The 27,674-nt window shown below is 40.3% G+C and overlaps 3 protein-coding genes across 3 annotated transcripts; 1 reads left to right on the forward strand and 2 right to left on the reverse strand.

Annotated features, from left to right (window-relative positions):
- Positions 1 to 4,113: 4,113 nt before the first annotated feature.
- Positions 4,114 to 5,481, forward strand: LOC306927300 (5-hydroxytryptamine receptor 3E-like; the record flags this gene model as incomplete). The annotated part of the gene is made up of 3 exons (XM_079507009.1): positions 4,114 to 4,348; positions 4,836 to 5,024; positions 5,171 to 5,481. The coding sequence occupies 3 exons, from the start codon at positions 4,114 to 4,116 to the stop codon at positions 5,479 to 5,481; spliced, it is 735 nt and encodes a 244-aa protein (XP_079363135.1).
- Positions 5,482 to 9,380: 3,899 nt separating this feature from the next.
- On the reverse strand, positions 9,381 to 12,629 carry LOC306927301 (5-hydroxytryptamine receptor 3C-like; the record flags this gene model as incomplete). Its single annotated transcript, XM_079507010.1, has 4 exons — positions 9,381 to 9,661; positions 10,482 to 10,694; positions 11,928 to 12,138; positions 12,534 to 12,629. The coding sequence occupies 4 exons, from the start codon at positions 12,627 to 12,629 to the stop codon at positions 9,381 to 9,383; spliced, it is 801 nt and encodes a 266-aa protein (XP_079363136.1).
- A 293-nt stretch (positions 12,630 to 12,922) lies between these two features.
- LOC306927302 (5-hydroxytryptamine receptor 3E-like) lies at positions 12,923 to 27,473 on the reverse strand (the record flags this gene model as incomplete). Its single annotated transcript, XM_079507011.1, has 14 exons — positions 27,359 to 27,473; positions 26,971 to 27,034; positions 25,039 to 25,205; positions 24,268 to 24,312; positions 23,355 to 23,461; positions 21,537 to 21,706; positions 20,819 to 20,979; positions 19,368 to 19,578; positions 19,063 to 19,251; positions 18,366 to 18,628; positions 15,513 to 15,576; positions 14,355 to 14,518; positions 13,707 to 13,813; positions 12,923 to 13,103 (listed from the first exon to the last, which is right to left on the reverse strand). Exons 1-14 carry the CDS (start codon positions 27,383 to 27,385, stop codon positions 12,923 to 12,925), a joined length of 1,920 nt encoding a protein of 639 aa, XP_079363137.1. The 5' UTR covers positions 27,386 to 27,473.
- Positions 27,474 to 27,674: the final 201 nt, after the last annotated feature.

A 27,674-nucleotide genomic window follows, 5' to 3' on the forward strand; every position in this document is an offset into this window, starting at 1 on the left:
GATGAACTGGTGAGTGACAGATGTCCTGTTAATGCGGCGGAGAAAGGGGCTGTGTTGTCGGAGTAAGGATGCTCCTTCGGGACCATTCATGGCCCCAAAGAAGCATGGCAATTACAACCGGGTAAATTTAATGAATGGCTTTTGATATCCGTGATACAGGCGGAGGCAGGGTGGAAGGGGGCTCCACAGACCTCAAAGGGAGGCCCTGGCCGCGAATACTCTACAGTAGAGCTCGTGGTCTGAGTGAAGGGGGGGGGGGGGGGGGGGGGGGTGTAGGTGGGAGGCTCACTTGTGTTTGTGTACTGTAGATAGACGCTCGACAAAGCCGGTGGTGGATTTGAACCCACAACCTCCGCAGTGGTGGGCACTGGACAGCCACAGTGCCACCTGAGCGCTTTAAATTTTAAACATAATCTAAGAAATATACTGATAGCAGATATCATGATTTGTAGTAATAATTACAGATGTACCGATTGATTTCTTTCTTTCCCGATACTGCTTCGACTAGGCTTGATTTCAGAAAATGTGCTTATTTAAAGTGCTGAAGGCAAATCGTGTTAATTTATTACATACATGTTTTCTAGGGGTATTAAGGGCTGCTGAATCCAAATCTGCTTTATGTGTAACTCAAAAATGGATGCTAAGCCCTCAAAATTGACCATTTAAAGATGGCGGCCACCACTATACTGAAATATATTACATTGCATCTTTTTGACCAAAAAATTTATAGAAACTTTTTTTTTTAGGTTTTCATATTTGGAGAATCCAATTAAATATTCAGATTTCAAATAAAGTGTGAGTAAATTGCGTAAAACTCATATGTTGTCACATAACGTTAACCTCTGTTGTACTTTCACAATTACATCTGATAATCTGATATCATCATGATGTGTGACTGAGTGGCATTTACTCCCCTGTTTTATTACTGTTAGTTGTGTAAAGAGATAAGAAATGTGGGTGGATGATTTCCATGAAACCATGTGGTTTCAAGAGAATACACAGCTCAGCATATTTCCTGTCAGTAGGCTGGGGTGCAAAACCCAAACTCAACTGTACTACACCATGCCAGCCCATACATATTAGGGATATTAGTGATACCAGTGGTCCTTGAGGGGGTTCCAGGTGGTCCCCAGCTAAATGATAGAGAGTAACCAAATTGACCCTTAGATCTTTAACTCTTGAGAGCATAAAATGAAACGAAATTTGGTTTCATTTTAAGCTCTCAAGAGTTACATTATTGTTAAACATCTGCATTACTAAATGTACAAGAAGTCTACACAATTAGAGAATGTAGAAGCATTTCTACAGTCTTTCCTGTTCTCTCCTAATGGTACCAACATCAAATACAGCATGGAATTGTGGACAAAATCATTTACATTTTGGTGGCTCAATTGCCCAAAAAAGAATGGGCCTTGGTTGCCCTATAGTACAACGAGACTATGGAGAATATACCATCAGCATTTAATATTTGTATTAAGGTTTTGCAAAAAAAAGAACAGACAAAGGAATTGAAAATAAAAAGAGAGAGAGAAAAAAAAAGAAAAAAAGCATAAACAACTAGAAAAAGTGCCCTTCTGGGCACAGGTCTCCACCAGGAGGATAGGACTGTGTGTGATGTTTGGCAAAATGTTTAGGAGTAATATAAACATGTTTGCCTTTGATGGCAATTGGATGATTTGAGGCATTTTGTTCCAAAAATGTGTTTTGCAAAAATCAACCTGTTGGTGGCGCTATAACAGGCCAATGTGAAAAGGGTGGGATATATTCCTCAGCCTAGTAAGAAAGTGTGTGAAAGATTTCACGTAAATTGCATGCTGTGTTGATGATTTGAGGCTTTTGTTCGAAACGGGCCAATCTTGCAAACTTTGAAAGCCAATTATAGCCAATTAGGATGGAATATGAAATATGGGACAGATCCAACTTGAGCACATGACCATAGAGATACTGTGTAACGATTTGGGTGATTTTTGGACAGAATCTGGAGGAGTAATATCAAAAAATGTGTTTTACAAAAGTCGGCCTCCTGGTGGCGCTATAAAAGGCAGATGCGGAAAATGCAGGTCAAAGGTTTGTCCTTGGCCTCTAGGGAGTGTGCATGCAACGTTTCACGCAGATCGGTGCAGTTTTAGGTAAAAAATTTGAAAAGCTGCCTCATGGTGGCGCTATAACAGGCCGTTCTGGAAAATGCGGGGCAGAGGTTCATTGTTGGCATCCAGGGAGTGTGTGTGCAAAGTTTGGCATCGACCGGGTTAACGGTGCCGGAGATTAGCTGGTAACAGACGGACGGAAGGAAGGACGCACACACGCACACACACACGGACGGAGTGCAAAACATACTCTCTCCCCATGCCTTCGGCCTGGTGGAGACAACAAAAGAGAGAACAGGGCATGATTTCAAATCAATGAGTTACACTGCTAGAGACTAGAATATATCATATGGAAAGTGGAGGACACACAGATGCTGCATGCAGACTAAATGCTAAGTGGGATCAGTATTTGAGCAATGTGTTCTAAGAATTGCTGCCAAATCGCATGGAACTTGCTTGAATTACCCATCATAACATAACACATTTTCTCCATGTGTAATATACAGTACAAGTCAGTTCAGATAACCAAGAGTGAGGTCTGTTATTTCTGAAATACTAGGACTGGATGTGAGGTCTGTTATTTCTGAAATACTAGGACTGGATGTGAGGTCTGTTATATCTGAAATACTAGGACTGGATGTGAGGTCTGTTATTTCTGAAATACTAGGACTGGATGCAGTGGCGTGCACAGACATTTTGAGGGGCAGGTGCTCAAGTGAAAAAAGGGCACCTTGTGCAGCGCATGGATCCTATCACTCTAGATAACTTACAAAGGGACATTGGGATCAACTTTGAAACTAATAAAACTGCTTTTCATTCATGTGATTAAAATGATAAAACAATATATAGATAAGGTTTCACCCTGCTATCAGTTCAGAGTGATACAGCGAGAGGTGGGAGGTCAGGAGACTCAGGACACCACATCATGAAACTGAAAGTGTTTGTTATATTTTATGAAGTAATAACAGGTAGACACAGCAATGCTGCTGAAGACATTTCTGTCGGCCGTTAACCTTTATTGAGTTTTATTGGAATTTATTGGGCACTGTTTTATTCCCCCCTTATTTTGTCTTTTAATATGTGTTTTTCTTTTCTTATGTTTCAAACAGTACTAAAATGTCCTTTTATAATGTGTCTAGTGTTCTGCCTCTCAATGTGTCCATGCTTAATGTGTTAATGTAAAGAACTTTGAATTGACTCGTTGTTGAAATGGTAAACCGAATTGGTTACCACTCTGTCAGACACATTTTTTGATGCTGCATTAAAAAACAATTAACTCAACCTATATGGTCTCAGCCTATTCTAGTACTTCAGGATACACTATAGCGATAGTTTTCAACCAGTGGTCCAGGGACCACCAGTGGTCCTTGAGGTGGTTCCAGGTGGTCCCCAGCTAAATGATAGAGAGTAACCAAATGGATCTTTAACTGAGTCCTGAATGGTCAGTTGGTGCCAATTTTCACAATATAAATGATATAAAAGTGGTTCCTTCACAATTTATCTTAAATATGAATATGTCAATGTATTCCCCATATATAAAAACATAAAAACCTACCTTATTTAGTCAAACATATATAGTTTTATTATGTTTCAGCACAGTGGTGGCCGCCATCTTTAAATGGTCCATTTTGAGGGCTTAGCGGCCATTTTTGAGTTATACATACAGCAGATTTGGATGCAGCAGACCCTAATACCCCTAGAAAACATGTATGTAATAAATTAACACGATTTGCCTTCGGGGTTCATATTTTTGGGAAACGGACCCAGTCGGTATCGTATACTGAGTACCGATCCGATACCAGTGTGACATTTAAAAATAATCTAGGACAGAGAGGGGTTCCAAATGGAAAGAGTGTATAAATGGAACCAAATGAACCCGTTCCATTTTGTACACTCTCAGAGTTACAGTATAGGGGTCCTTGATAGCAGCAACCAGCGTTGGCAGTATCGTCAGCAGCTTTTCCGACACTGGTATCGGAACAACTCTAGTAATAATTCCCTGAACCCGGAAGCAGTGAACCCAGGAATGGTTTGTTCTTGTCCTGTAGATCAAGCTGAAGCGCAGGGCTGGTCTCTATACGTGGTGAACCTCATCCTTCCCAGCTGCTTCCTCATCACAGTGGACCTCTTCAGCTTCCTGCTTCCTCCTCAGAGCTCCGACCGTTCCTCCTTCAAGATGACCCTCATCCTGGGCTACACCTACTTCCTGCTCATGATGAACGACTTGCTGCCGGTCACTGGAAACGGCATTCCTCTCATAAGTTAGTAATACAAGCTGTGCGTGTGAGCGTCCAACCGTCCCTTGAAATACAGAATCGTCTCTTACTTGGACACTAAATGACATGATAAGGGACTTTGTTCTGTATTTGTAGGAATCAAATGACACACATCTACAAGCTCACATCCCCTCGCAGCGGGAGTCGTGAGCTTGTGGATCATCTCTTCCCGGCTAACGTTCCCCTCATAAAAATAATTCTAGGATGCCAAGTGGTTATTGTAAAAAAAAAGGTTCCCATCACCACACAAGCATTTGGTGGTCTCCACTACTCCTGGACCCCCTGTTGAAGACCCCTGAGTCTCTTATCACACAGTTATTTTTCTGTGAGTGTGTGTTCGGAAGAAAAGCCTTGCAATGTGCTATAGCTGCATGAGAACAATGCTACAGTATGTTGAGTTGTCTTCCAGATGCAGTAAGGTCAGGTGTAACACTCTGCTCTACTTCTCTCCCTTTTCTCTGTCTCTTCCCAGATGTGTTCTTCTGTCTCTGCCTGGCTCTGATGGTGACCAGCCTACTAGAGACCATCCTCATCACCAATCTCCTGTGTGACTCCAGTTGGAACCTCACTCCGGTCCCCCGCTGGGTCCAGGTGTTGGTCCTACATACGCTGGGCTCTCTCGTAGGCCTTCCTCCAAAGCCCAAAGGAAAAACTAACTCAGGTATGGGAATAATGTCCACATTTCACAATACAATGACAGGAAATGTCATTGTGGATTGAGTATATAACTATATAAACTTTGCTTTTTTATACACCCAGTTCACCTCCCATAATGCCAGGCTATTTTACACTTCATGTGTTTCCTAGAAGTGAATGTCTGCCCTCTGGTGGCGCTGGAGGGCAAGGTTGATGACCAAGCTGAAGCTCCAGAGGCTCAGGGGCCAGAGGTAGAGGATAAGGCCCTGGAGCAGCTGAGGAGTCTGGGTAAAGACCTCCAGGCCATCCGCCTCCAGGTGGAGCAGCAGCTGACAGGGAACCAGAGCTCTGAGGAGTGGCTCCAGGTGGGTTTCATCATTGACCGCCTGCTCTTCATCTTCTACATCATCTTCATATCAGTCAGCTTCATCACCATCATCGATATCTGGGCCAGCGCATACGCAGCTGATATGTCAAGATAACCACTGTTTGTTACAAGACCCCATGATTGTAGACCAGGGGTCTTCAAAAAAGATCTGGCTAGAGACCGCTTGCTGTAGCTGAGAGAGAGATGAAGCAGGGACTATTACTTGTCTATTTACTTTAGTGTGGTTGCCTATAGGCAAGAGCAGACTATTGTTATTGCACCGCAAATTGTTTAAAAATCTTTAAATCGTGCAACAACTCTCTTTCTAAAACAGTTAGTCCCAATACTTGATTCTGATTGGCTGTGTTCTGATTTGACCACGTACTAAATCTGCCGTTAATATACACCAAGTTAAATCAGTTTATATCAATCCCAGGTGCATTACAGTGATCCCGCATCTCCGTAGCTGAACTAGGGAAGGGAAGCTCTTGATTTCCATACAAACACTAAGTACTGCTAACTTCTAGCACGAACTATTCCAAGATGTACTTGAAGAAACGTGTCGCATTCATACGCCGCATCAAGGCTTATATTAGGTAGGCCCTAAAATTACGATTCCCTTGGTCACAGGGAATTTGAGTTAACACTATTGGACACACAAAGTCCCATACAATTAGATTGCCAGGGCTTTGTGTTGTAGAATCTAGGAAAACAAGTAATATAAACACTAAAACGTTCCTTGATAACAGTTGAGGAGCATCCCTGTCCTTGTCCCGTTGTCAAGACGTTGATTGACAGATTGATTCCACCTGGGAAACACAGCTGAAGATGCTTGAGTTATAGTGTTCTGGTAATTAAAGGTGTAGTGAAATAAATTTTCACACTTTTAGACCATATCCGTGGTCATCATATGGGCATACCTAACAATGGATGCCAAAAAATCACAGCTGCTACTGATTACAGAAATCCTCCGTTTTTAATCCAATTCAAGATGACATCCAGACAGTGTATTACTCGTTTTAAACTCAATCATCACGCTAAAATATTTATATAGGTTGTGTACAGGTTAGAAAAAAAACCCTGGCTTTGCTGTCGTCTCTCTGTCACTTTGTAAACAAACCACTGTACATGTGCGTGCTGGTGCGTGCATGAGACGGACCTATAGGACCCATAGCCTGGAGGGATGCATCGCTCTGATTGGTTCAGAAACTAAGATCCTGCCGTCTGAGGCTGAAACTTCAAAATAAAATGCCCCAAAAGCCATTTCACTACACCTTTAAAATAAGACAATTTGGATTATTGTCTTTCAGTCTCAGTGTGTTCAGTCATGTGTTAGTTAATGTTGGAGTGTTGTGCTCTTGTTTGTTCTCTCATTTTGAGGAATACATTTTGTTTGCCTGTTTCTCTGAGAGCTGCACATGTGAGTATTCTGTTCAGTAAAGACTTTTCGCCTACAATCTCACGTGTTCTCTTCTCTGCATCTTTTGGCTCCTTCCTTTCATGTGAGTGACAGGCAGGAGTAGCCTACTCAAATGAACAATGTTCTCAGATGTCTTGATTGTGAAACAAGTGCCCCCCCATGAAACTTGTTTCCATTGTGGTCCTAAGTAACATACCTTTTCAGCAGTCACAAGAGCTCACAGAAGAACACAAATGCACGGGCACCATTGAAAAAGAGACCTTGGTCTCAAAGGATTCCCCTGAAATAAAGGTTTCAATCAAACTTTAAAATGTGTTCCTCATAAACTAGTTACAATTTAAAATACATGACCAAAACAAGTTCAAACTTAGAGTATAGGCATATTTGACATTGTTGTTGTAGGGCAACATTTTATGTTTTTTCATAAATTAATGCCCCTCTTCATCATGTACTACACATTGTCATACAAAAGTATGGTATAGCAACTAATTGCAGCTCTACAAGCTTTTGAGCTTAGAGCTAAGCTTAGATCTGCTACTACAAAATGTGTTGTTTTTATTGACAATAATAACCCCAGCACTCCTGATTGACATGTTATAGCACTAGTATGCACTACTTATATGAACTTATAGATACTATACTTGCTGCCTGAGTTTCAACTGAAATAATCGATCAATTAACGATGAATGTGTTGATTAGTTAATAAACAACATAATGAGCAATGTGAAGAATTACAAATGAACTATCTCAAATAATCTTGATGACATGCAAAAACGTTTGTTGTTACTGTAAAGCTATTCTGATAGTAGTCTTTGCTATAGTGTTTGTTCAGTAACAGAAGTCTCCCTGTCTCTCCAGCTCTTTGAAAACAGAAAATAATCATTAACCAAAGAAACTTATACCCTACCTTTAAGCCACATCAAGAAAAAAAGGGCTAGGGTACAACACTTTTTTTGTTTATTATAGGCTTTGTCTGAGGCTTTGAATAAATAAGTTTGGAAACGTTTATGGGAATAATGAATGGGGAAATTATTTCCTGCTGCCCTCGTCGTTCTGAAAGGGGCGGGACTGCGACGCTTTGATTGATTGATAATTGTATTAACAGTTTGCAGAATTACAGTACATTTCAAGCACAAACTCAATACAAAGGCTGTTAACTGTGAGTGGACGACCCAATTAAGCATTACACTTGTTTACAAGAGGTTCCACCATGTTCAATTCATCAAAACATTTAGAGACGTACAAATAGACACTTCTATATAGACAAAGAACAGAACAGGAATTCATCATAATGGAGGTAAAAAGGGAAAAGAAACATATACAGTGAGGGAAAGGGGGGGGGGGGGGGGGGGGGGGGGCGGTGGGGATAACATGGGGCAGCATCTCATTTATTCTGTATTCACTGTATGGCTAACATGGCGACGGAAAACACAATATTCATGAATATAATAAGTAGTCTAGTCTGACAGCATGGCTGACACACATTTCATGAAGGTTACATTAGCACGTGAACATTAAAATAGCTATCTTCAAAGCCAGTGTTGTGATACTGTATGTCTTCAGAAATTACACCGTATAAGTAACCTGATCGGACTCAACACAAATTGCAGAAGTAGCCTATACTTTATTCTCCAATCCTCATGACACACCGGCCGGGTGGCGAAACTGACAGCCAACGGCTAAAAGAAAAGAGGATGAGACAGGCACTCCCAAAAACAAACGGCTTTTAGGGAACTGTCTAGACACAGGTGGAAGTCATAGTACAATCAACACTGGGATTGTCGGGGCAGGTGACATTAATTGCCAGGACCAAAAAAGAAAGAAAGACATGCTATATCTGGTTTACTTCCCGTATATATAATTATATTTACATTTCTTCTATCTATCTATCTCTCTCTCTGTATATGCTTCAAATAATTTGATTAGCAATATAAGACAAATTTACTTCCATTGCACACTGTATGACGGAGGTATTTTGAAGCACCATGAGTTGTGGAGAATGGTATGCCCAGTGTGTATTGTCATGGAAGTCACTGATTCTGATATTTTCTGATATCCTCATATATACAACACTATCAGCAAGAAATAAATGTCCAATTTGAAAAATACATAGTCAAAGTCCAAAAGCTGATTAGCAGGCTGTGACAGATTTCCAGAAAGAATTTAATAACAATAATAATTAATAATTCACAATGACAAAGCCTAAATGAAAACTGGCTGAGTTCAAGTGTTTTGGCTAAGTGCGGGTTAGATAGTAAGCCATCATACTTTGTGTAGATTTGAGAAATAATCACAAAACAAATTGAATTACAGTAGTAAATTAAGCAAAATTGCAACTGAACTTCCCATCAGCTATTTCAGTTGCTCTACCATATATATAATCGACAAGGACAAATTGACAATTTTGAAGCTAAGCCAAGTTCTTTCTTTGTCTACATTATAGTGTTAAAATGCATGCATTAAGCACTTCATTCAATTGACATTTGATATAATTTTCCCCTCTTTTTTACCTTTATTTAACCAGGAAAGTTTCTGAGCACTAGCACTCTTTTCTACCAAAATAAATCAGCAGAGAAACATTGTCATACATGAGCTTAAAACTTTTTGTATGACATCACCCAGACACCGATGATGGTGATGAAGCTGACTGATATGAAGATGATGTAGAAGATGAAGAGCAGGCGGTCAATGATGAAACCCACCTGGAGCCACTCCTCAGAGCTCTGGTTCCCTGTCAGCTGCTGCTCCACCTGGAGGCGGATGGCCTGGAGGTCTTTACCCAGACTCCTCAGCTGCTCCAGGGCCTTATCCTCTACCTCTGGAGCTTGGTCATCAGCCTTGGTCTCCACCGCCACCAGAGGGCAGGCTTTTGCATCTATTTTGAGGAGAGCAGAGCAACACATTATTATGGCAGTGTACTGTAAAGAGCATGCATGGACAGCTGATGTTAATTTGCACAAAGATCTTCTGTAATATACAGTACCAACTGAACTGGTTGGATGGACAAATGGATAAAACGTACACACTTTACGGATGAGTTCTTGAAATTTGCGACCAATCAGGACGTACTTTAACCTGCTGAGCAACTTTATGGAATTCTGTTATTACTTTACACAGGACTACTTGGACAAACACATTAGCCTATGGACAAATATAGCTACTCTGTAATCTGTATGACTGATATGACACAATTGCAACATTAACTTTTTCAAATACAAGCATACATATAACCTTTTCAGTAGACAGACAAATGAGTTGTGACAGGTCATAGTGTAGCTCATAGTCATAAAAGAATATACTTTATGACAGGGTCGTACAGATGTTAATTTTTTCAGGAAATTATAAGAAAACCTTATATTTGTTAAAACAAAGCATTACTGCCTCATCAAAGTTGTTATTGTGACTTTATTTGTCAAGTACTTGCATGCAGGGGGAGAGGTGGTGGATAGAGTTAGCTGCTTTAGAAGACAGTTTGAGGATCCAATGGAGTTTAGAGGTTTTGTCAGAAGCGCTTTTTAATACTTTTCATTGGTTCAATATTTGTTTTAACCAACACACGGACCACACAGAGCCAAAGGGTGTTCAATAGCACTGAATTGATTTATGCAAAAAAAGAAAAGAAAATGGAGTTAGGTGGTTTCCTCCCAACAGCAACGTATATATGTATGTCACGTTCGTGCGGTATAAATGACTACCTTGTGCTGCAGGATTTGGGATGACAGTGCCTCCTTGCCCTCTAGGCTTAGGAGGAAGGCCTACTAGAGAGCCCAGGACGTGTAGCACAAACACCTGGACCCAGCGGGGGACCGGAGACAAGTTCCCTGCACCCGAGTACAGGAGCTTGGTGATGAGGATGGTCTCTAGTAGGCTGGCCACCATCAGAGCCATGCACAGACTGAAGAACACATCTGGGAAGAGGAGGATAGAAGAGAGGCTAGAGGACACTGAAGAAAAACAATCTCATCAAAATATATTAAAGGTATATTCAGTGATTTGACTTAATTCAAATATCACTTATTTTTTATTTTTTTCTGGATAATCCTCCCTACTATAGAGTGTGCTGACCATATAATTAAATCCTCCCTGTCCCCAGTGAGCCCCTGGGGTCAAAAAAATCCTAGTTTCAGTTTTGGTGGCGGGTGGCAAAACCTTCATCCAATCAGGATGAGAGGGGCCTTCCTCCAATCATGATCGAGTGGGGGGGGGGGAAGTTTGGGGGGCGGGGTTCTAAAATAAATAAATAATGTAGCTGGCAACTTCACCTTTGGTCCACCCATTCCTGGGACATAAGAATGGTCCAGTGATAATTGCATCAACTCATTGCTCATTGTGGGAGTATGGGATTTTTGATGATGCTTGAAAAGCGATTGGACTACATTTGCTCACACCACTACTGACGACCGTAAAGACCACTTTAGTGGTGACTTTAGTGACGACCTAGTCATGATTGGCTGCCTCCTAGCAACCTTACAACAACCTAGTCAGAAGACATCAGCAACATTGTGAAAATCACCCGGGTTTAGTGTCTTTTAACACGGACAGGCCTTGTTTACCATCTGAAGCCAGACCGGAGCTCTGGAGAGCTCTACATCGTCCGATCTGTGCCGTCAAAGAAACGCTGTTTTGACCAAAATGCCATCTGGGACAAGGAATAGGAGATTGAAAGAAAGAAATGGATAGAATGGATTCTTATGGCGACGGCGATCTAAGATGGGCGATCCAGTGCTGTGCTAACAACACAGCTAGCTAACCGGCTAACGTGAGTAGCATTTTGGCTCAAGCTATCGAACGCGCTATAAAAGCTCAATTGCCGAAGGCCGTCGGCAATGGCGTTAAGCGTCAGTATCAAAATTAGGCTTCTATTGACTTTAATCGTCGGCAATGGCGCGCTAAGTGTTAAGTGCTAGAGTTAATAACCATTAACTAACTACCCTTATTACATTGACCAGAATGTCCAAAATTATGTTTTCTTTCATGTTAGGGGTCAACCAGATGCTATAAGTGCAAGTGAGGAGGTGCAAGTATAAATTCCAGGATTGCCAACAAGCGACTCAACAGTATAGCAAGATGTACAAATATAAAATAGTCATCATTTTTTTAATGAAATCATCTCAAATTACTTGTTGGATAATGATACTGACTTATGAGAGGTATGCCGTTTCCAGTGCTGGGCAGCAGGTCGTTCATCATGAGCAGGAAGACGGTGTAGCCCAGGATGAGGGTCATCTTGAAGGCGGAACGGTCCACGCTCTGAGGAGGAAGCAGGAAGCTGAAGAGGTCCACTGTGATGAGGAAGCAGCTGGGAATGATGAGGTTCACCACGTAGAGAGTAGCCCTGCGCCGCACCCGGATCTGAATGGAGAGATGTTACAGAGGCCAGTCAAATTATCCATCTATATAAGAGGACACACTTTGAGAAATGATGTGAATTTACCCAAAATGTACTGTATAGGACTATAGGTATACAGAAAAATGCTATACCAACAGATAATGGCCTCCAGTTTGGACATTATTACTATAGTTTCTGAATGTTCTTTCCAACAAACATGCATACGTTGATTATATAACAGTCCGACAGACATTAGTCCGACAACACCGTTGCTCCTGACATGCGTGGCTAGTTACAACTAACCCGTGGCGTGGTTAAATTCACCCGTGGTTCCCGATATGCGTGGCAGGTTAAAACGAACCCACGGCTTCCTGTATAAAAAATATGCACTTTCAATTCTGCAATATTAAATACATACATAGAAGTAGAGCACATCATACGGGTCTCTGTCATCATCGGTGCCTCTAATCAGTGGCTTCTCTACGGTGATGTCCTCCAGTTGCCACTCCCCCATGGTCGTGAGCACAGACAGAGAATACTTCAGTATTTCCTCTATTTTCCAGGCCAGGTTCAACTGAATTTCAGATACTGAAAGAAAAAATGAATTTAATCCATATTCTCTCTAAACTATGTAAAGACTTTGGTTGAAATCAAATAAACTGTGTTGTTCACATGAATATATAGTTTCTGACTGGTTATTGGAACTGGTTATTGGAGAAGTGGGTTTTAAGGAGAGATTTAAAACACGGGGAACAGACTCAGCAATTAAGCCTGATCTCCAGGGGCAGTTAGTATACTATGGACAATTTAACACTTACTGGGGTGACTGTAGGAGTTGTAGGTGAAAGTGCAGTTCTGGACGTCAAAGGGGAAGGTGTAGACGTTGAGGTTACAAGAACTGACCACTTTGAATGGCTGAGCGTCATGAACTGTGCCATCGTGGAACATGACCACATATGGAACATATGGAGCCGAGTTCTCCTCCATGCTGAAAGGAAGGCAAACACAGCATTGATGATTATGGGAATTGTGACTGTGGTTATAGGAATATTATTGTCCAGTCAGAAGAGGGCAGGGACATATACACATAGGCCTATTGTGATGTCACCATATTGTCCATCATATGAGGGCAATTATTACAGACAAAGTGGAGTTATTCTCCAATCAGAGGAGGAGGACATAATCATCGTCCAATCAGGGGAGAGAACAGAAAGACCAATAAACGTGCCTTCGGCAAGCGCAATAATAATACAATCACTTGTGTGAAGTTATATTAACTGTCTACTATATTAACACACAGATCTGCTATTTTTGGCTAATGTTCCCCAAAGAATAGGGATCCTGGGTTTATAGTAAAAAAAATAACTACTTTTTAGTAGTAGTTTGGTCAGTCAGTCAGTCAAAAAGGTTGCAGTCTGTTCAACATGTGTTTTTAAAACCTGCAGCAGTGCTGACATTTGAATTGGTTAGGAGATAATGCTTACAGAATACAAATCTAGGGCTAGGTTTGGATTTTGACTGATGCTGCCCTACATGGGCTGTATGTACCATAGCCTATAGGCCAAAATAACTCACATTAGATTAAACTTACAATTCATTGATCACCACATCTGACATCCAAAGCTTTGATCTTGGCAGGCTAATATGATTACTGCCACACTCATCTGCATCCCAGCTTACAAACTCATTTTTCCACATCTAAACAAAATACATTTGCATACATGTTAATGCGTGGTCGATTTTGGCTGTCTCCATTAACACTGTGCATTAAGGCCAAATCACGATTGTCCACGTCGTCCGAAAGTGAATTGAGTCTAGCGGCTAGCTTACATTTTTCTCCTTTTTTTTATACCTTTTTTGTTATCACATATGGGAAACTTCCAGAATACTATACACATCATGTGAATAAGAAATGTATGCAACATTTTGTGGTTTGTGCTTACTTCTAAGAGTTCGGGTGACTGCTAAACATGTAAAATTGACGTTTTTTTAATTGATTGAGTACTCACTTCCTCTTGCCAGATATATGTTGTCAGCACTTGGGCCTTTTCATCCTGGAAAAAAATGGAATTAAATAGATTCATCACATCAAGTTCCCATGTAGATGTGAGGATTCATATGGGAACAACATTCTCTAATGTGGCTTTCATGTGGCTAGTCTGTGGCATCAGTCGTCCATGACTTTCATGTGGCCCCCCAAAAAAAAAAAATAATAATACAAAAAAGAAAAAAATCTTACCACTCCAAGAATGCCATAAAGAGTGAAGCCAATGCTGACATTGGTTGGGGTAGACATGTGCACGACAGGTCTTATGGAGTTCAGGTTGAAAACTGGACCAAGAGCCTCCAGGAGAGCAGGGAGTTCAGGTCGAGAACAGTTCAACATGGTAGCGTTGCATGGAGCTATGGAGGAAACGGGGCACTTTGTTAGCATAGCCTTTGAGTCAAATCTCTCCATTGAGAGAGCTGCTACAGTAGACGATCTTAGTTTTGGGACAAATAAGTTTGAAGATGATGTTAGTACCGGTAACTACACATTTTTCTCTATGTGTATATGGATTCTGGCTAAATGTTGATGCTGGACAGAATCCTGACAGGACACAATGGATTTATCACATACAGTCATTATTTGTTATAAAGTGATAACATATATGGTCAGCTTCCACTGATTGTTCAGCTGCCGCACTATCTTCTCTAGGGATTATAAGGCCGCTGACCAACCTGGACCACTAAAATGGGCAACCTTGCTACTTAATTGGGAACAACCATGTCAAACATGGACTAAACTCGGTCGCCAAACATCGTTTCTGAAAATGAAATAGAGAAAGCCTTGCCAAGCCGTGGCAGGAGCACCTGTTTCTGTAGCATGAGGCGGCTTGACGTACAAGCACATTCCCAGCCATTCTTTGGTATGACCCAGCAAGGTGAAAAGTCCGGTAATCAAAATTAGCTTGAGTAAAAATACCAAAGTATTGCCATCAAAATATGCTACTACTCATGCAGAACGTCCCGTTTCACAAGGTATCATACAGTGTATAAAATGTATGAAATTATTTTGGAAATAGAAGATCTACAAGCTCACAAGACGTCACAGTGCGACACGTTGTGAGCTTGAAGATTGGCTCTTTTTAAATATCCAAATAGGGCTGAATTGTTACTGTATGTTTTGTAATAGTAATCAAAATCTACAAAGTAACTGCAGTAACTAAAGTTTTCAAATAATTGTAAATAAGTACAAAGTACAATATTACAGTATTACAGTCAGTACTTGAGTGAATGTACTTAGTTACTTTCCACCATGATCGTCTATATTTGTATCCCAAACTATGCATCGATCGTTGGCCCACATGATCCGTATTATAGCAACAACAAAGGAAATCTGGGAAACGTCACTTACCGAGTGTGAGCAGTGAGATGAAGATGAACAGAACCTGAGAATGCTTGGCTGTCAGCAGCTGGCACTAAAACATTGAGTACACATTAAACAACAACTATACCGTATACGTATCAACTCACTGTTCTGTGGTGGTTCAACCTTGAAAAATGTCACTGGTCTAAAACTAAAACTAATTTAAAGTGGCACGTGACTTTTTGTTAGTGTATAACTTTTTGGGGCGGTTCAATTTTGCCTCCCTGCTTTTTTCATTGAGATATTTAGATTGTGACAAAGGCCCTCACCTATGAAACAGGATCTGGAAGATGTTCAATTTATCCCCTGAGCAAGCATACACTCATGGGTCATGGTAAAAAATAAATGAAAGAGAAAATCAGCATTTGCAGAGCAAACTGCTTTCAAATCCGGGTTAGAAGAGGACAGTTATAATATTGCAGCTTTAAGTCTAAATATTTGAGCAATTGTAAATTCCCTTCCTAGCTTGAATATACTCTATCTTGGATAGAAAAGACAAAAGAAAATCTTATCCATCTTATCCAATTTATGATGTTACCTGTGTGATCCATCGACACTGTAAACAACAACGCTGTTAGTATTGAAATGTCGTGACTTTTTGGGTTAATTGCACTATAAAAATGACCTCACTTTCTTCTTTAGAATACTGGATCTTCTAGTCTTGGAATATGTGATTTGGAGACAACCACACTAAGAAGACAAAGACTTTTCTTGGTCCTCTTAATTAGATAATTGGATAACTTTGTGGAATATATATAATAATTATGATGAGGGTCTCTTTTATGGCTTCAGCAATAGGCAGCATCATTTAGTTTTAAACCAGTTAACTCTAATTAAAACAAAAAATATATATAGGCCTACATACTTTTTCATTACTTGGATAACATATGGGAAATGCTTTTTTTTTTTTACAGAACATTAATAAGTATAGGCTATATTATTTAGGAGGTTGTTATAGGATATACCTCATATTGTTGTTTTGACTTTTGTAGTTTTAGGTTTTTACTAATTTTGGCGTTCATTGTGTGTCATAAGAAAGGCAATGATTGATGAAAATGAACAGATGCTCAATTGTTCATTCAGTAATTTATTTTTTATTTTCTTTCTTTTTATTATAATTACTGATCAGTAAAGGTAGCTCTCCACCAAACAGACTACTACAGATTACTACAGAACGGCATGCAGTCGAATGAAGTTGGAAGATCAGTTGGTTGGAAGTTGTGCTACTATGGGGCTTTGATGTCTTTTTTATCAACAAGCCCACTGCTATCCGATGGTCAAAAGCATTTGACGCTTCCGTATACAACTTACGACCCGACGCGACTGTACCCACCGCCCATTCAACAGCAGATTTAACACATTAAGGACGGGAACACCTATTTGTAACTATACATTTCAAGACAGGAACCCATTTTTAGTAGTTTTTTCTTCTTTCTTTTTTAAAATAAATATTTGACATTTTTCAGAAAACTTTTCAGAAAAACGTAGAATCGGCCTCAAGTCTAAATGGACTAACAGTGTACCCACCGTCCATTCAACAGCAGATTTAACAGTGTACCCACCGTCCATTCAACAGCAGATTTAACAGTGTACCCACCGTCCATTCAACAGCAGATTTAACAGTGTACCCACCATCCATTCAACAGCAGATTTAACAGTGTACCCACCGTCCATTCAACAGCAGATTTAACAGTGTACCCACCGTCCATTCAACAGCAGATTTAACAGTGTACCCACCGTCCATTCAACAGCAGATTTAACAGTGTACCCACCGTCCATTCAACAGCAGATTTAACAGTGTACCCACCGTCCATTCAACAGCAGATTTAACAGTGTACCCACCGTCCATTCAACAGCAGATTTAACAGTGTACCCACCGTCCATTCAACCACAGATTTAACAGTGTACCCACCGTCCATTCAACCGCAGATTTAACAGTGTACCCACCGTCCATTCAACAGCAGATTTAACAGTGTACCCACTGTCCATTCAACAGCAGATTTAACAGTGTACCCACCGTCCATTCAACAGCAGATTTAACAGTGTACCCACCGTCCATTCAACAGCAGATATAACAGTGTACCCACCGTCCATTCAACAGCAGATTTAACAGTGTACCCACCGTCCATTCAACAGCAGATTTAACAGTGTACCCACCGTCCATTCAACCACAGATTTTCGGTAACAGACGCTTACCTACATTGGTGTGGTGGAGAGCTACCTTAAGACCTGGTAATTATCCATAAAACATAATAAAAGACTGGGAAATTATCCACAAAACATTAGCATCATTTTAAATTTCAGAAAGTTTGCCATGCCGTTATAAAAATGCAAAATGTGTTTATAATGGTGACAGAATTGAAAATGTCACTTCACTTACTGTTTGACCTGAGGAAGTGTTATTGTGAATTCTATAATCCAGTATACAAGAATATGTGCATTTTCCTCAATATATTCATCAAAAACTATTACATTGTGTTCAAGGACTTTTATTTGGAATTAGTATTCACTTGTTTTCTTTAATTCTACATTTGGTACACAAAACCATAGGTCAATAACAATATTTCAAATCACTTTGAAATGAATTAGTAATTTTGAAATTACTAATCTAATAGTATGGGACAGTGTGTGTCCAATATTGTTAACTCGACTCCCAGCCAACAAAGCCTTGCACAGAAATATAGCACAAACACAAAATTATATTATATTATATATATATTATATATATTAAATATAAAGCAATCTCAACAAACATGTATGTCACTGTCTGCATTCCAATAATGGGGCCTTAATTGTAACAAACAGTGGTTATTTTGACATATCAGCTGCATATGAGCTGGCCCAGATACAGATGATGGTGATGAAGCTGACTGATATGAAGATGATGTAGAAGATGAAGAGCAGGCGGTCAATGATGAAACCCACCTGGAGCCACTCCTCAGAGCTCTGGTTCCCTGTCAGCTGCTGCTCCACCTGGAGGCGGATGGCCTGGAGGTCTTTACCCAGACTCCTCAGCTGCTCCAGGGCCTTATCCTCTACCTCTGGCCCCTGAGCCTCTGGAGCTTGCTCATCGGCCTGGTCCACCACTGTCACTAGAGAGCAGGCTTTTGAAAAAGAAACAGCCATTAATGTAACATAGCTGGGCATGGGAGATACATTGATCACTGGCTTTGAGTTGAACTTGGTGTATAAATATTCCCCAGGTTATGTTCCCCAGGTTCTATGTTCCCCACTCACCCGGCCCCCCAAAAAAGGTTCTATGTTCCTCGCTCAACCAAAAAGAGGTTCTATGTTCCCCACTCAAAAAAGGTTCTATGTTCCCCACATAACTAAGAAAAGGTTCTATAAAAGGTTCTATGTTCCCCACTCAACCATGGAGGCTGTGGACAGTTCAGAAGTTAACTTCCACTCCCTAAATATGTAGCAAAGTTCTGAACGAACATAATCTGGCCCTCATGGCTCACACATTTCTCTCGATTCAGCGGATGCTCAGGAGGAGGATTTACATGGCAAGTAACTCACCATACTATTCTCATACCTGAGTTAGTTTTTCCTTTGGGTTTTGGAGGAAGGAATACGAGACGGCCCAGCGTATGTAGGACCAACACCTGGACCCAGCGGGGGACCGGAGTGAGGTTCCAACTGGAGTCACACAGGAGATTGGTGATGAGGATGGTCTCTAGTAGGCTGGCCACCATCAGAGCCATGCAGAGAGACAAAAACACATCTGGAAGAGACAGAGAAAAGGGAGAGAAGGAGAGCAGACAGAGAGAGATGTGAAAATACTGTAGCATTGTTCTCATGCGGGTCGCGGCTAGTCGCCTGGACAGCTCGTATACTGACTTAAGAGAGGTATGGTGTTTCCAGTGACAGGCAGCAGGTCGTTCATGATGAGCAGGAAGACGGTGTAGCCCAGGATGAGGGTCATCTTGAAGGCGGAACGGTCGACGCTCTGAGGGGGAAGCAGGAAGCTGAAGAGGTCCACTGTGATGAGGAAGCAGCTGGGGATGATGAGGTTCACCACGTAGAGAGTAGCCCTGCGCCGCACCCGGATCTGAATGGAGAGATGTTACAGAAGGCAGTCAGATTCTTCATCTTTAACAATTTGAATGCTGGCCATTTTGAGTAGAGCTATTCCGCCGGTGCTAAAGGTGATGCATTGAACGAAGGACCTTGTCTGAGGCCCACAGTAAATGTTCTCTTATAGCGAGAATCACACAGAATACCTCAAAAGAAAGCGTAACTTGTCCACTCAAATTTTTAAAAAAAATTGTGATTTTACCATCTTCCATTCTGGAGATATGCACCTTTATGTAACACCTGCTTTTGTAGTAGCCTACTCTTCTTGAACAGAAAGGCTAATTAGAAGCGGTTTTGTCAGACGCTGTCTGACATAAAAACTCGGAAAGCCGTGCTCGCGCTGAGTTCCCTCCGATGTTTTTAGGCGGTTAGTATTACTGCCAAACAACACAACACATTTGCCATGTTCTATCTGACCGGCGTTGATCATCATGATAAAGAAATAACCGTTCGCACAGGCGATACAATCCATGCGTGAAGAAATGAAGAAAAAAGAAAAAAGAAGAGAAATCTGACGGAGACACTGAAGTCACACTCGGATCAGATTACACACACAACCCCTCCCTCCATTGAAAGTCACACGAGAGAGCCCTCCCCTCCCTGAAACAAATATATTATAAGATAAACAAGAAGACTGCAGCCAGCTTGGTTATGAAGACGAAGCCATTATTTTGCCCCGAGATGCATGGGAGTCTCCAGCCTTTACGTGAGTGACAATACAGGGGCTGGGCTGCCTCGTGCTGTTTTCAGGAAGGGAGGGGGTGAGGCATTTTTTTCTTTTTTTTTTGCGATCACGTGATCGGAGTGTTGTGCTATCATCCGATGCTAGTTGATAAAGTACCCGGGTGTGTAGAAAGACGATTGAAAGTAATCAATAAAAACATGCGGTAAACGTAGAAATCCGCTTCCCGCACGTGACGTTTGAGATTTGAACCACGTAGAAATCCCTCTCCCGCATCCACTGTGTTAAGTAACTAATGACTTAATACCTGGCAGTTAATGTGTTAACACGTTGATCCACAATTCTACAGGGACAAGATCGAACAAACCATTGCCCTGGGTTTGTTCTTTTAATTATACAAAGTATCTTTATTCTAACTAACTATTGGCCTCAACAATACACTATTACTATAGGGGCCTATACTACAAATCATAATAATATTAATGATATTCAACATTATCAGTATATTTATTCCATAGTATGTTAAACGTACATGGAATGCAAGCTCATCGATGCCGCCATCGGGAACATGCAGGGTGTATTTATGGTATGAGATGTCTATCAGCTCCCACTCTCCCATGGTAGTCATCGCATGCAGGGAATTCTCCAGGATCACTTTCACTGGCTTACCAAGGTGCATTTTCACCTCCTTCGCTGAAAGGAGAGCAGAGGGGAGGGGAGGGGAGGGGAAGAGAGAGCAACGTTATACTTCTTCGTACAATGAACAGCTGAAATAGCCTATCTGCTACAGTATAGTGCCAGTCGGTTCACAATGTGTCTCAATGCGACGTGCCAGATTGAAAGTGGTTAACGGGATATTTGTCTTTAAAAAAAATGGGTCATTTCCATCATCTACTCAGACTTTTGTGAACACCCAAGATAGTTTTTTAATTTGCTCGATTCAGTATTTAGATATTTGATATTCATTTTATCCGGCACGCCCCTTCCGATACAAACCCATTGTAACTTCAAACTCAATGTTAACGATGTTAGATTCATCGAAAATACCCGCCATTGGTTCTGGTGACTGATATTGTCCTCCTAATACATGACGAGGCTATGTTCTTCTGATTACTTTTTTCATCCATATTATTATTATGGTTTTATTATTGTATTTTAGTTATTTAATTTCCCCCCCAAAAAAGAAATGAAAAAGTGTCACATGTGACATTGGATGTCGAGGGGCCCTTGAGCAAAGCGGTGCACCTCACCCAGGTGGACGTAGGAGTTGAAGGTGAGGGTGCAGTTCTGGATGTCAAAGGGGAAGGTGTAGATGTTGAGGTTGCAGGAGCTGACCACCTTCACGGGCTTGGCGTCGTGTATCAGGCCCGTATGGTGGACGATAACGTAGGGCACGGACGGGGCGCTGTTCTTATCCATACTGCAAGACAGGAACCAAGCAGAGCAGCAGGTTAATCACTGGTGTGTCTTTTCTGAAGTCATTCCTCCTGCATTTTTTTTTTTTTTTAATGTTTTTTTTTGCGGCTTTCGCCTTTATTTTATATTTTTGTTATAGAGCAGGGGTTCTCAACCCGTGGGTCGCGACCCCTCGGGGGGTCGCCAAATTATTTTAGGGGGTCCCCAAATTATTTAAAAAAAAAAAAAAAAAAAGATTTAGTTTTTTAATTTTTTTTCACGATTTTTCAAAAATAGCAGACCTACAAGCTCGTAGCGCGCCACTCGGTGGCGCGCTATGAGCTTGTAGATCTGCTATTTTTAAATAGCTAAATTATAACAATGCTTAAAACACCAAAAGGGGTTCCCGCCAAAAATGGTTTAAGGTTATTGTAGCAGTCAATTTATATTGGGGGTCGGGAGGGGGCGGGGCGGGGGTCCCGAGACGTTGCCAAAGCATTTTCGGGGGTCCCCGGCCAAAAACGTTGAGAACCCCTGTTATAGAGGGACAGACAGTAGGCTGACAGGAAATGGGGGAGAGAGATGGGGGAGTGACATGCAGTGAAGGCCGTCGGGATCGGGAGTTGAACCCGCGGCACACTGCCAGACTTGGACTACCGGCCAAGGTGCCTGGACCGCTGAGCCACGGCCCAGGCCCCTCCTGCATTTTATACCCACCCAACATCACTTTTCTATTTCCAAGGTATTTTATCTTCCTTAGATAGATTTGAGATTGTCTTTCTTTTTGTAATTATTTCATATAAGGGCACAGTCACACCAAAGTTTAATTCTACCAATGCCTTTCAATGGGAACGGAGTGGTTTCGTGCCATTCACAGATTTCAGCAAGAATAACATTAGCAGACTCCACCCTCATAGGTTTAAAACGTTGGTGTGACGTGTCCTAATGATTGATAAATTATAGCCTATAGAAGCAATGGTGCCGCAGGGGTGGCAGTGGCTCAGGGGTAGAGTGACCGGATGGTAACCGCAAGGCTGCCAGCTCGAACCCGGGCTCCCCCAGAGTTAGTGTCGAAGTGTCCTTGAGCAAGACACTGAACCCCTAATTGCTCCTGATGTGCTGGTTGGTGCCTTAAATTTTCCGCCACCATTGGTGTGTGAATGGGTGAATGTAATGCACAATCTATGTAAAGCGCCTTGGATAAAGGTGCTATATAAATGCACCATTTACAATTTACCAATAAAATTACTAGATATGTTTTAAACTTCTCTAGGGCGCGGTCACATCAAAGTTTAGACCTGTGAGAGTGGATTCTGCCAATGGGAATGTAGCTTTTTTATTGTATTATTATTATTTTGGAAATCTCCACTCTCATAGGCAGAATCTTAAGTTCGGTGTGACTGTGCCCTAAGCCCTTTGTGAACCCTGGAGTTATTTCTATTTTCCTTTTCACATTTTATTATTATTTTATTACTTTCTACTTAAATTCTATTATATTTCTTATATAATAGATTTCTTATTATATAATATAATAAGATATTTCTTAAATTACTATATATTTGTTGCCATTTAACTGTGTCCGAGATAAACAATCCAAATCCAAATCACGACCTCTCTCAACCCACTGTCTGTCGGATATACTCACTGACCCACAATGGTGTAACAGAACTCACAATTCGTTGATCACTACATCTGGTACCCAGAACTTTTTTCTGGGAAGATTGATCATCTTGGTGCCACACTGTACCGGGTCCCAGCTGAAGAACTCATTGTCCCAATACTAGAACAACACACCAGTGTTATTGTGCTCAGTGGTGGGACTCACATTATTTTCTTATTTAGTAAATACTGCAATGTAGACAAAAAATACTCTATAAAAGTCGGAAATTCAAAATGTACTTGATTAAAAAAGTACAAACATTTGGCATCAGTAATGCACTTAAAGTAGTACAAGTACCAAAAGTAGAAAGTGCTAACCCCTTTAACATGTTTTCAAATGTATGAAATATATAACCATCTTTTATAAAATAGCAGATCTACAAGCTTGTAGATTGGCTCATTTCAAACAAGCAAAATGTAAATAGTGCGTAATATGAAAAGTGGGTAATGTTTTGTAATAAAAAAAAAAATGTAATCAAAATCAAAATCTACAAAGTAACTATAGTAACAAAAATGTTAAAAAAATTCCAGTGAAGTAAAAGTGCAATATTTGCTTCTGATATAGTGTAGTAAGTAAAAGTACTGAACATTGGAAATACTAAAGTAAAAATCTAAATACAAAAATCTAAATTACAAGAAATTACTGAATAAAGGGCTTTAACAATCCCTTTTTTCTTTTTTTTACTACTTTCCGCCACTGTGCTGTACAGAAAGAAGGCCTATAGTAGTTTATATGGATGCTGTGTTGATAATTAAGTCATGGACAATGCATAATATAGTATTGTATTGTCATTACAGATTTTTATTTTGTAAAATTTCTTGACCTTTGCAGTTTTTGATATGTGCCAGTTTGAATTTAAAGTGCATTGAGTGGGAACAAATTAAATAACTCAAAATAGTTTGCCTTCTTTACGATAAGATACTCACAAAATGGAGCCAGATGTATGTAGTCAGAATCTGAGCTTTTTCATCCTGTAAAACAATATATTTAAAGACATATATGCTGTATTTCTTTATATAAGGACCCAATATTTTACAGTATAACACTTTTGGAGGGCCTACACACAGTATGTATCATGTAAAGACAAACCAGACTGAACTATTATTGACAGATAAGCAAATCTAAAAAAGACTACTTAGAGAACTTTGAGAATTACTGTGATCTTGTCTGACCGAGTGAATGGTGGACACAAGGGATGGGACGATAATCGCTATTATCGTTTATCGTGATAAAAAAAACGCAATTGCATCGCCGGAGATTTAAATTTATCTGGAAAATGTCCTCGTCATACACTATAGTATGAATTCACTTTTGTTGAGCTCATAGATCATAGATTGCAGTTAGTAGATTGTATTTGTATAACCTGAATCTGAAAAAATATGTATTCAAGATTTGTGTCACATTTTCACGATTTTTCAAAAATAGCAGACCTACAAGCTCATAGCGCGCCACTTGGTGGCGCGCTGTGAGCTTGTAGATCTGCTATTTTTCAATAGCTAAATTAAAACACCAAAAAGGGTTCCCGCCCAAAATGGATTAATATATTGTACAGTATATAATATATAGTACAATGTTCAAGTGGTTAACAAAAGTGGCATTTTAAGGCATATTTTCATCATAGCAATAATAGCATTAATCACAATTATTTAGAGGGTTGTGGTCTTGTGGATAAACAGAATGTTCACTGATTCACGTACCACACCGAGGATGCCGTACAGGGTGAAGTACGTGGTGACATTGGTGGGCGTGTTGGAGTTCAGGACGGGCCGTATGGCGCTCAGGTTGAAGACGGGTTCCAGAGCCTCCAGGAGAGCAGGGGGATCCGGACGCGTACAGTTCAATAGAATGTTGGCATCGCATGGAACTGTGGAACGACTCTGGTCAGGATCATGCTGTGGTTATTAAGTTCTCTTACAGACTTTAAGTGAACTCATTAACCACTTAAAGCAGGGTTTAACAAGCAGCCTTAGGCATGGGTGCCAACATTGGCATATAAGGGTGATAATCTCGAATGACCTACCTCTGACAATAAGAGATTGTCTGTCATTTCCATCCTTTAAGTACAATCTAAAAAAAATGGTTACTCGACAACCAAAGCATGCGACCTGCATGTACAGTAGATGAAATTAAATGAAATGAAATGATTGCTATATTTACCCAGGGTATCTGGGCTAAGCTCAAGAACTTGTTTCCAGCCAGGCCCTGCTCATAGAACATTTCATCGTAGTGGTTCAATGCCTTGTTCAAGGGCACTTCAGCGGTGGTAATTTTAACGTGTCGGACCGCTGATTCGAACTGGTGACCTTCCGGTATCAAGACCGCTCCGCAATCCGTTCGGCCACCGCTGCCACTTGATCGCTGTGAATGTGTGTGTGATTGGGTGAATGTAATGCACAATCTATGTAAAGTGCCTTGGATAAAGGCACTATATAAATGCACCATTTACCATTTATGTGAAAGAAAATATTTCAAAAGAAGGTGTTTGGGGAGTGTCTGCATATTTATGGAATGCTATATTATTTATGGACATTCAAAATCTGCTGCAAATATTTCATGTTGATGTGATGTCATATAAAATAAATGAAATGGTGACATGACACACTGACTATTCCAGAACATAAAAATATGGTACTTAATTTCGAAAAGGATGCTGAACCCTGACTTAAATCAACAACAGTGAAAATATCCAAACGTCTTCAAGTTTACAACGCTGTGCATCGGGGCACGTCGTAAACTTGTAGATTAGCTAGTTTTGCTATTTAATTTAACATTTAATTTAATGGAAACATTTTGCATACAATGACATACCCAAAATATACAGTATAGGGACAACAGGTTGAAAGTGCTGCTTAACACCCAACAGTCAGATATTGATGTCAGTTGATGATAGAAAGCCGACTATATAGTCTTATTTTACCTACGTGAGTGGAATTGCTATTTTTTTTAGCCATGCATTTGGATGAATTGTCTTTTTGACTGTACTTAAGTTCATAATTGTTTCATGTTTGACATTGCAGTCAAAGCCAGATGTCTTGGTATTTTCTAAGAAAGTGCAACCATAGTATCAGTATGGGTTATACAAAGTACAGTATATTATTAATGTATTATTACTATATGTCAACTTATGACAACTCTTGGAATCCACCAAGTTGTAAAAAAATAAAATAATAATAATTTAAACAAATAAAAATTATAAATATATATATATATATATATATATATAATATTTAATATTTCCAATACAAATATTGGAAATATATAATAAATACTGTAGATATTACATGAAATTGAATTCAATGTAAAACTCCCTTAAAGGAGTAGGCTAGTTCACCCAAAAAACAACTTATTTTCTATATCAATTACACACACCGTGAAGCCTTGAATTCATAATTTTTTTTGTCTCATTCCTGAACCTATATCATTTGATGACCGGGTGGCTGCTTGACAGGATATATACTCTTCAAGACTCTCCTACTAGATTCTGCCGTTCATCAAATTATTGCCTTACAAAACCCAATAAATCTCCTTGAATTGAAGGCTTCATGGGCTGTGGAATTGATAGTGGAGGCTATGGGCGGTGGTGGGAGCTCAAACACCACAACACATCCTCTGCTTTCTAAACTCCTTACCTTTCATGAGACTGATGGCAACGATACACACAATCACAAAGGGCTGGACTGATGGCAGGAGCTGCTAAAATTGACATTAGCAAGGTTAAGTAATATAATTAACTCTACAGAACTACATTTAAGTGTTTATCACAAGTTACCACAGCTCAATTCAGTTATTCGTCTTAAAAATTTACAACCAGACCTGAGTCTAGTGGTTCTCAAAGTGGGGTCCAGTCCAGGAACTCTCAGGGTTCTTGAGGAGGTTCTAAATTGACCCTTACAAGTCTGTAACTCTAAAGGAACCAAATGAACGGGTCCATTTGGTTCCATGTGTACACTGTCAGAGAAATGTAAAAGTATGAGAAATGCTGGTATACAGTATATGCACCATGAAAACATCATTTACCTTCATTTTAGAATTCTTGTCAGCCATCACACTGTGATTTCCAGTGTTGTGTGTTCAACGCTGTCAGAGTGTAATGGTTTCTTCAGTTTCCAAATGCCCAGAGAGAACAGATTAATTTATGTCCAATGCCCAGCTATTTTGCATATCACTCTTGGATGATCGCCACAGCTGCTGCTATTACGTAATCACCAGGAAAATGACTGGAGGACCATTCAGTGTTTTGAACTATTCCGTTTCTTCATATGAAGCAATTCTTAAGTGAGAAAATAATTGCAGGATTAAAAAAAAGAAATCGTTCAACAAACTGCGCAGAAGA

Source organism: Electrona antarctica (genome assembly GCF_951216825.1).
Source record: "Electrona antarctica genome assembly, chromosome: 7".
Classification (NCBI taxonomy): Eukaryota; Metazoa; Chordata; class Actinopteri; order Myctophiformes; family Myctophidae; genus Electrona; species Electrona antarctica.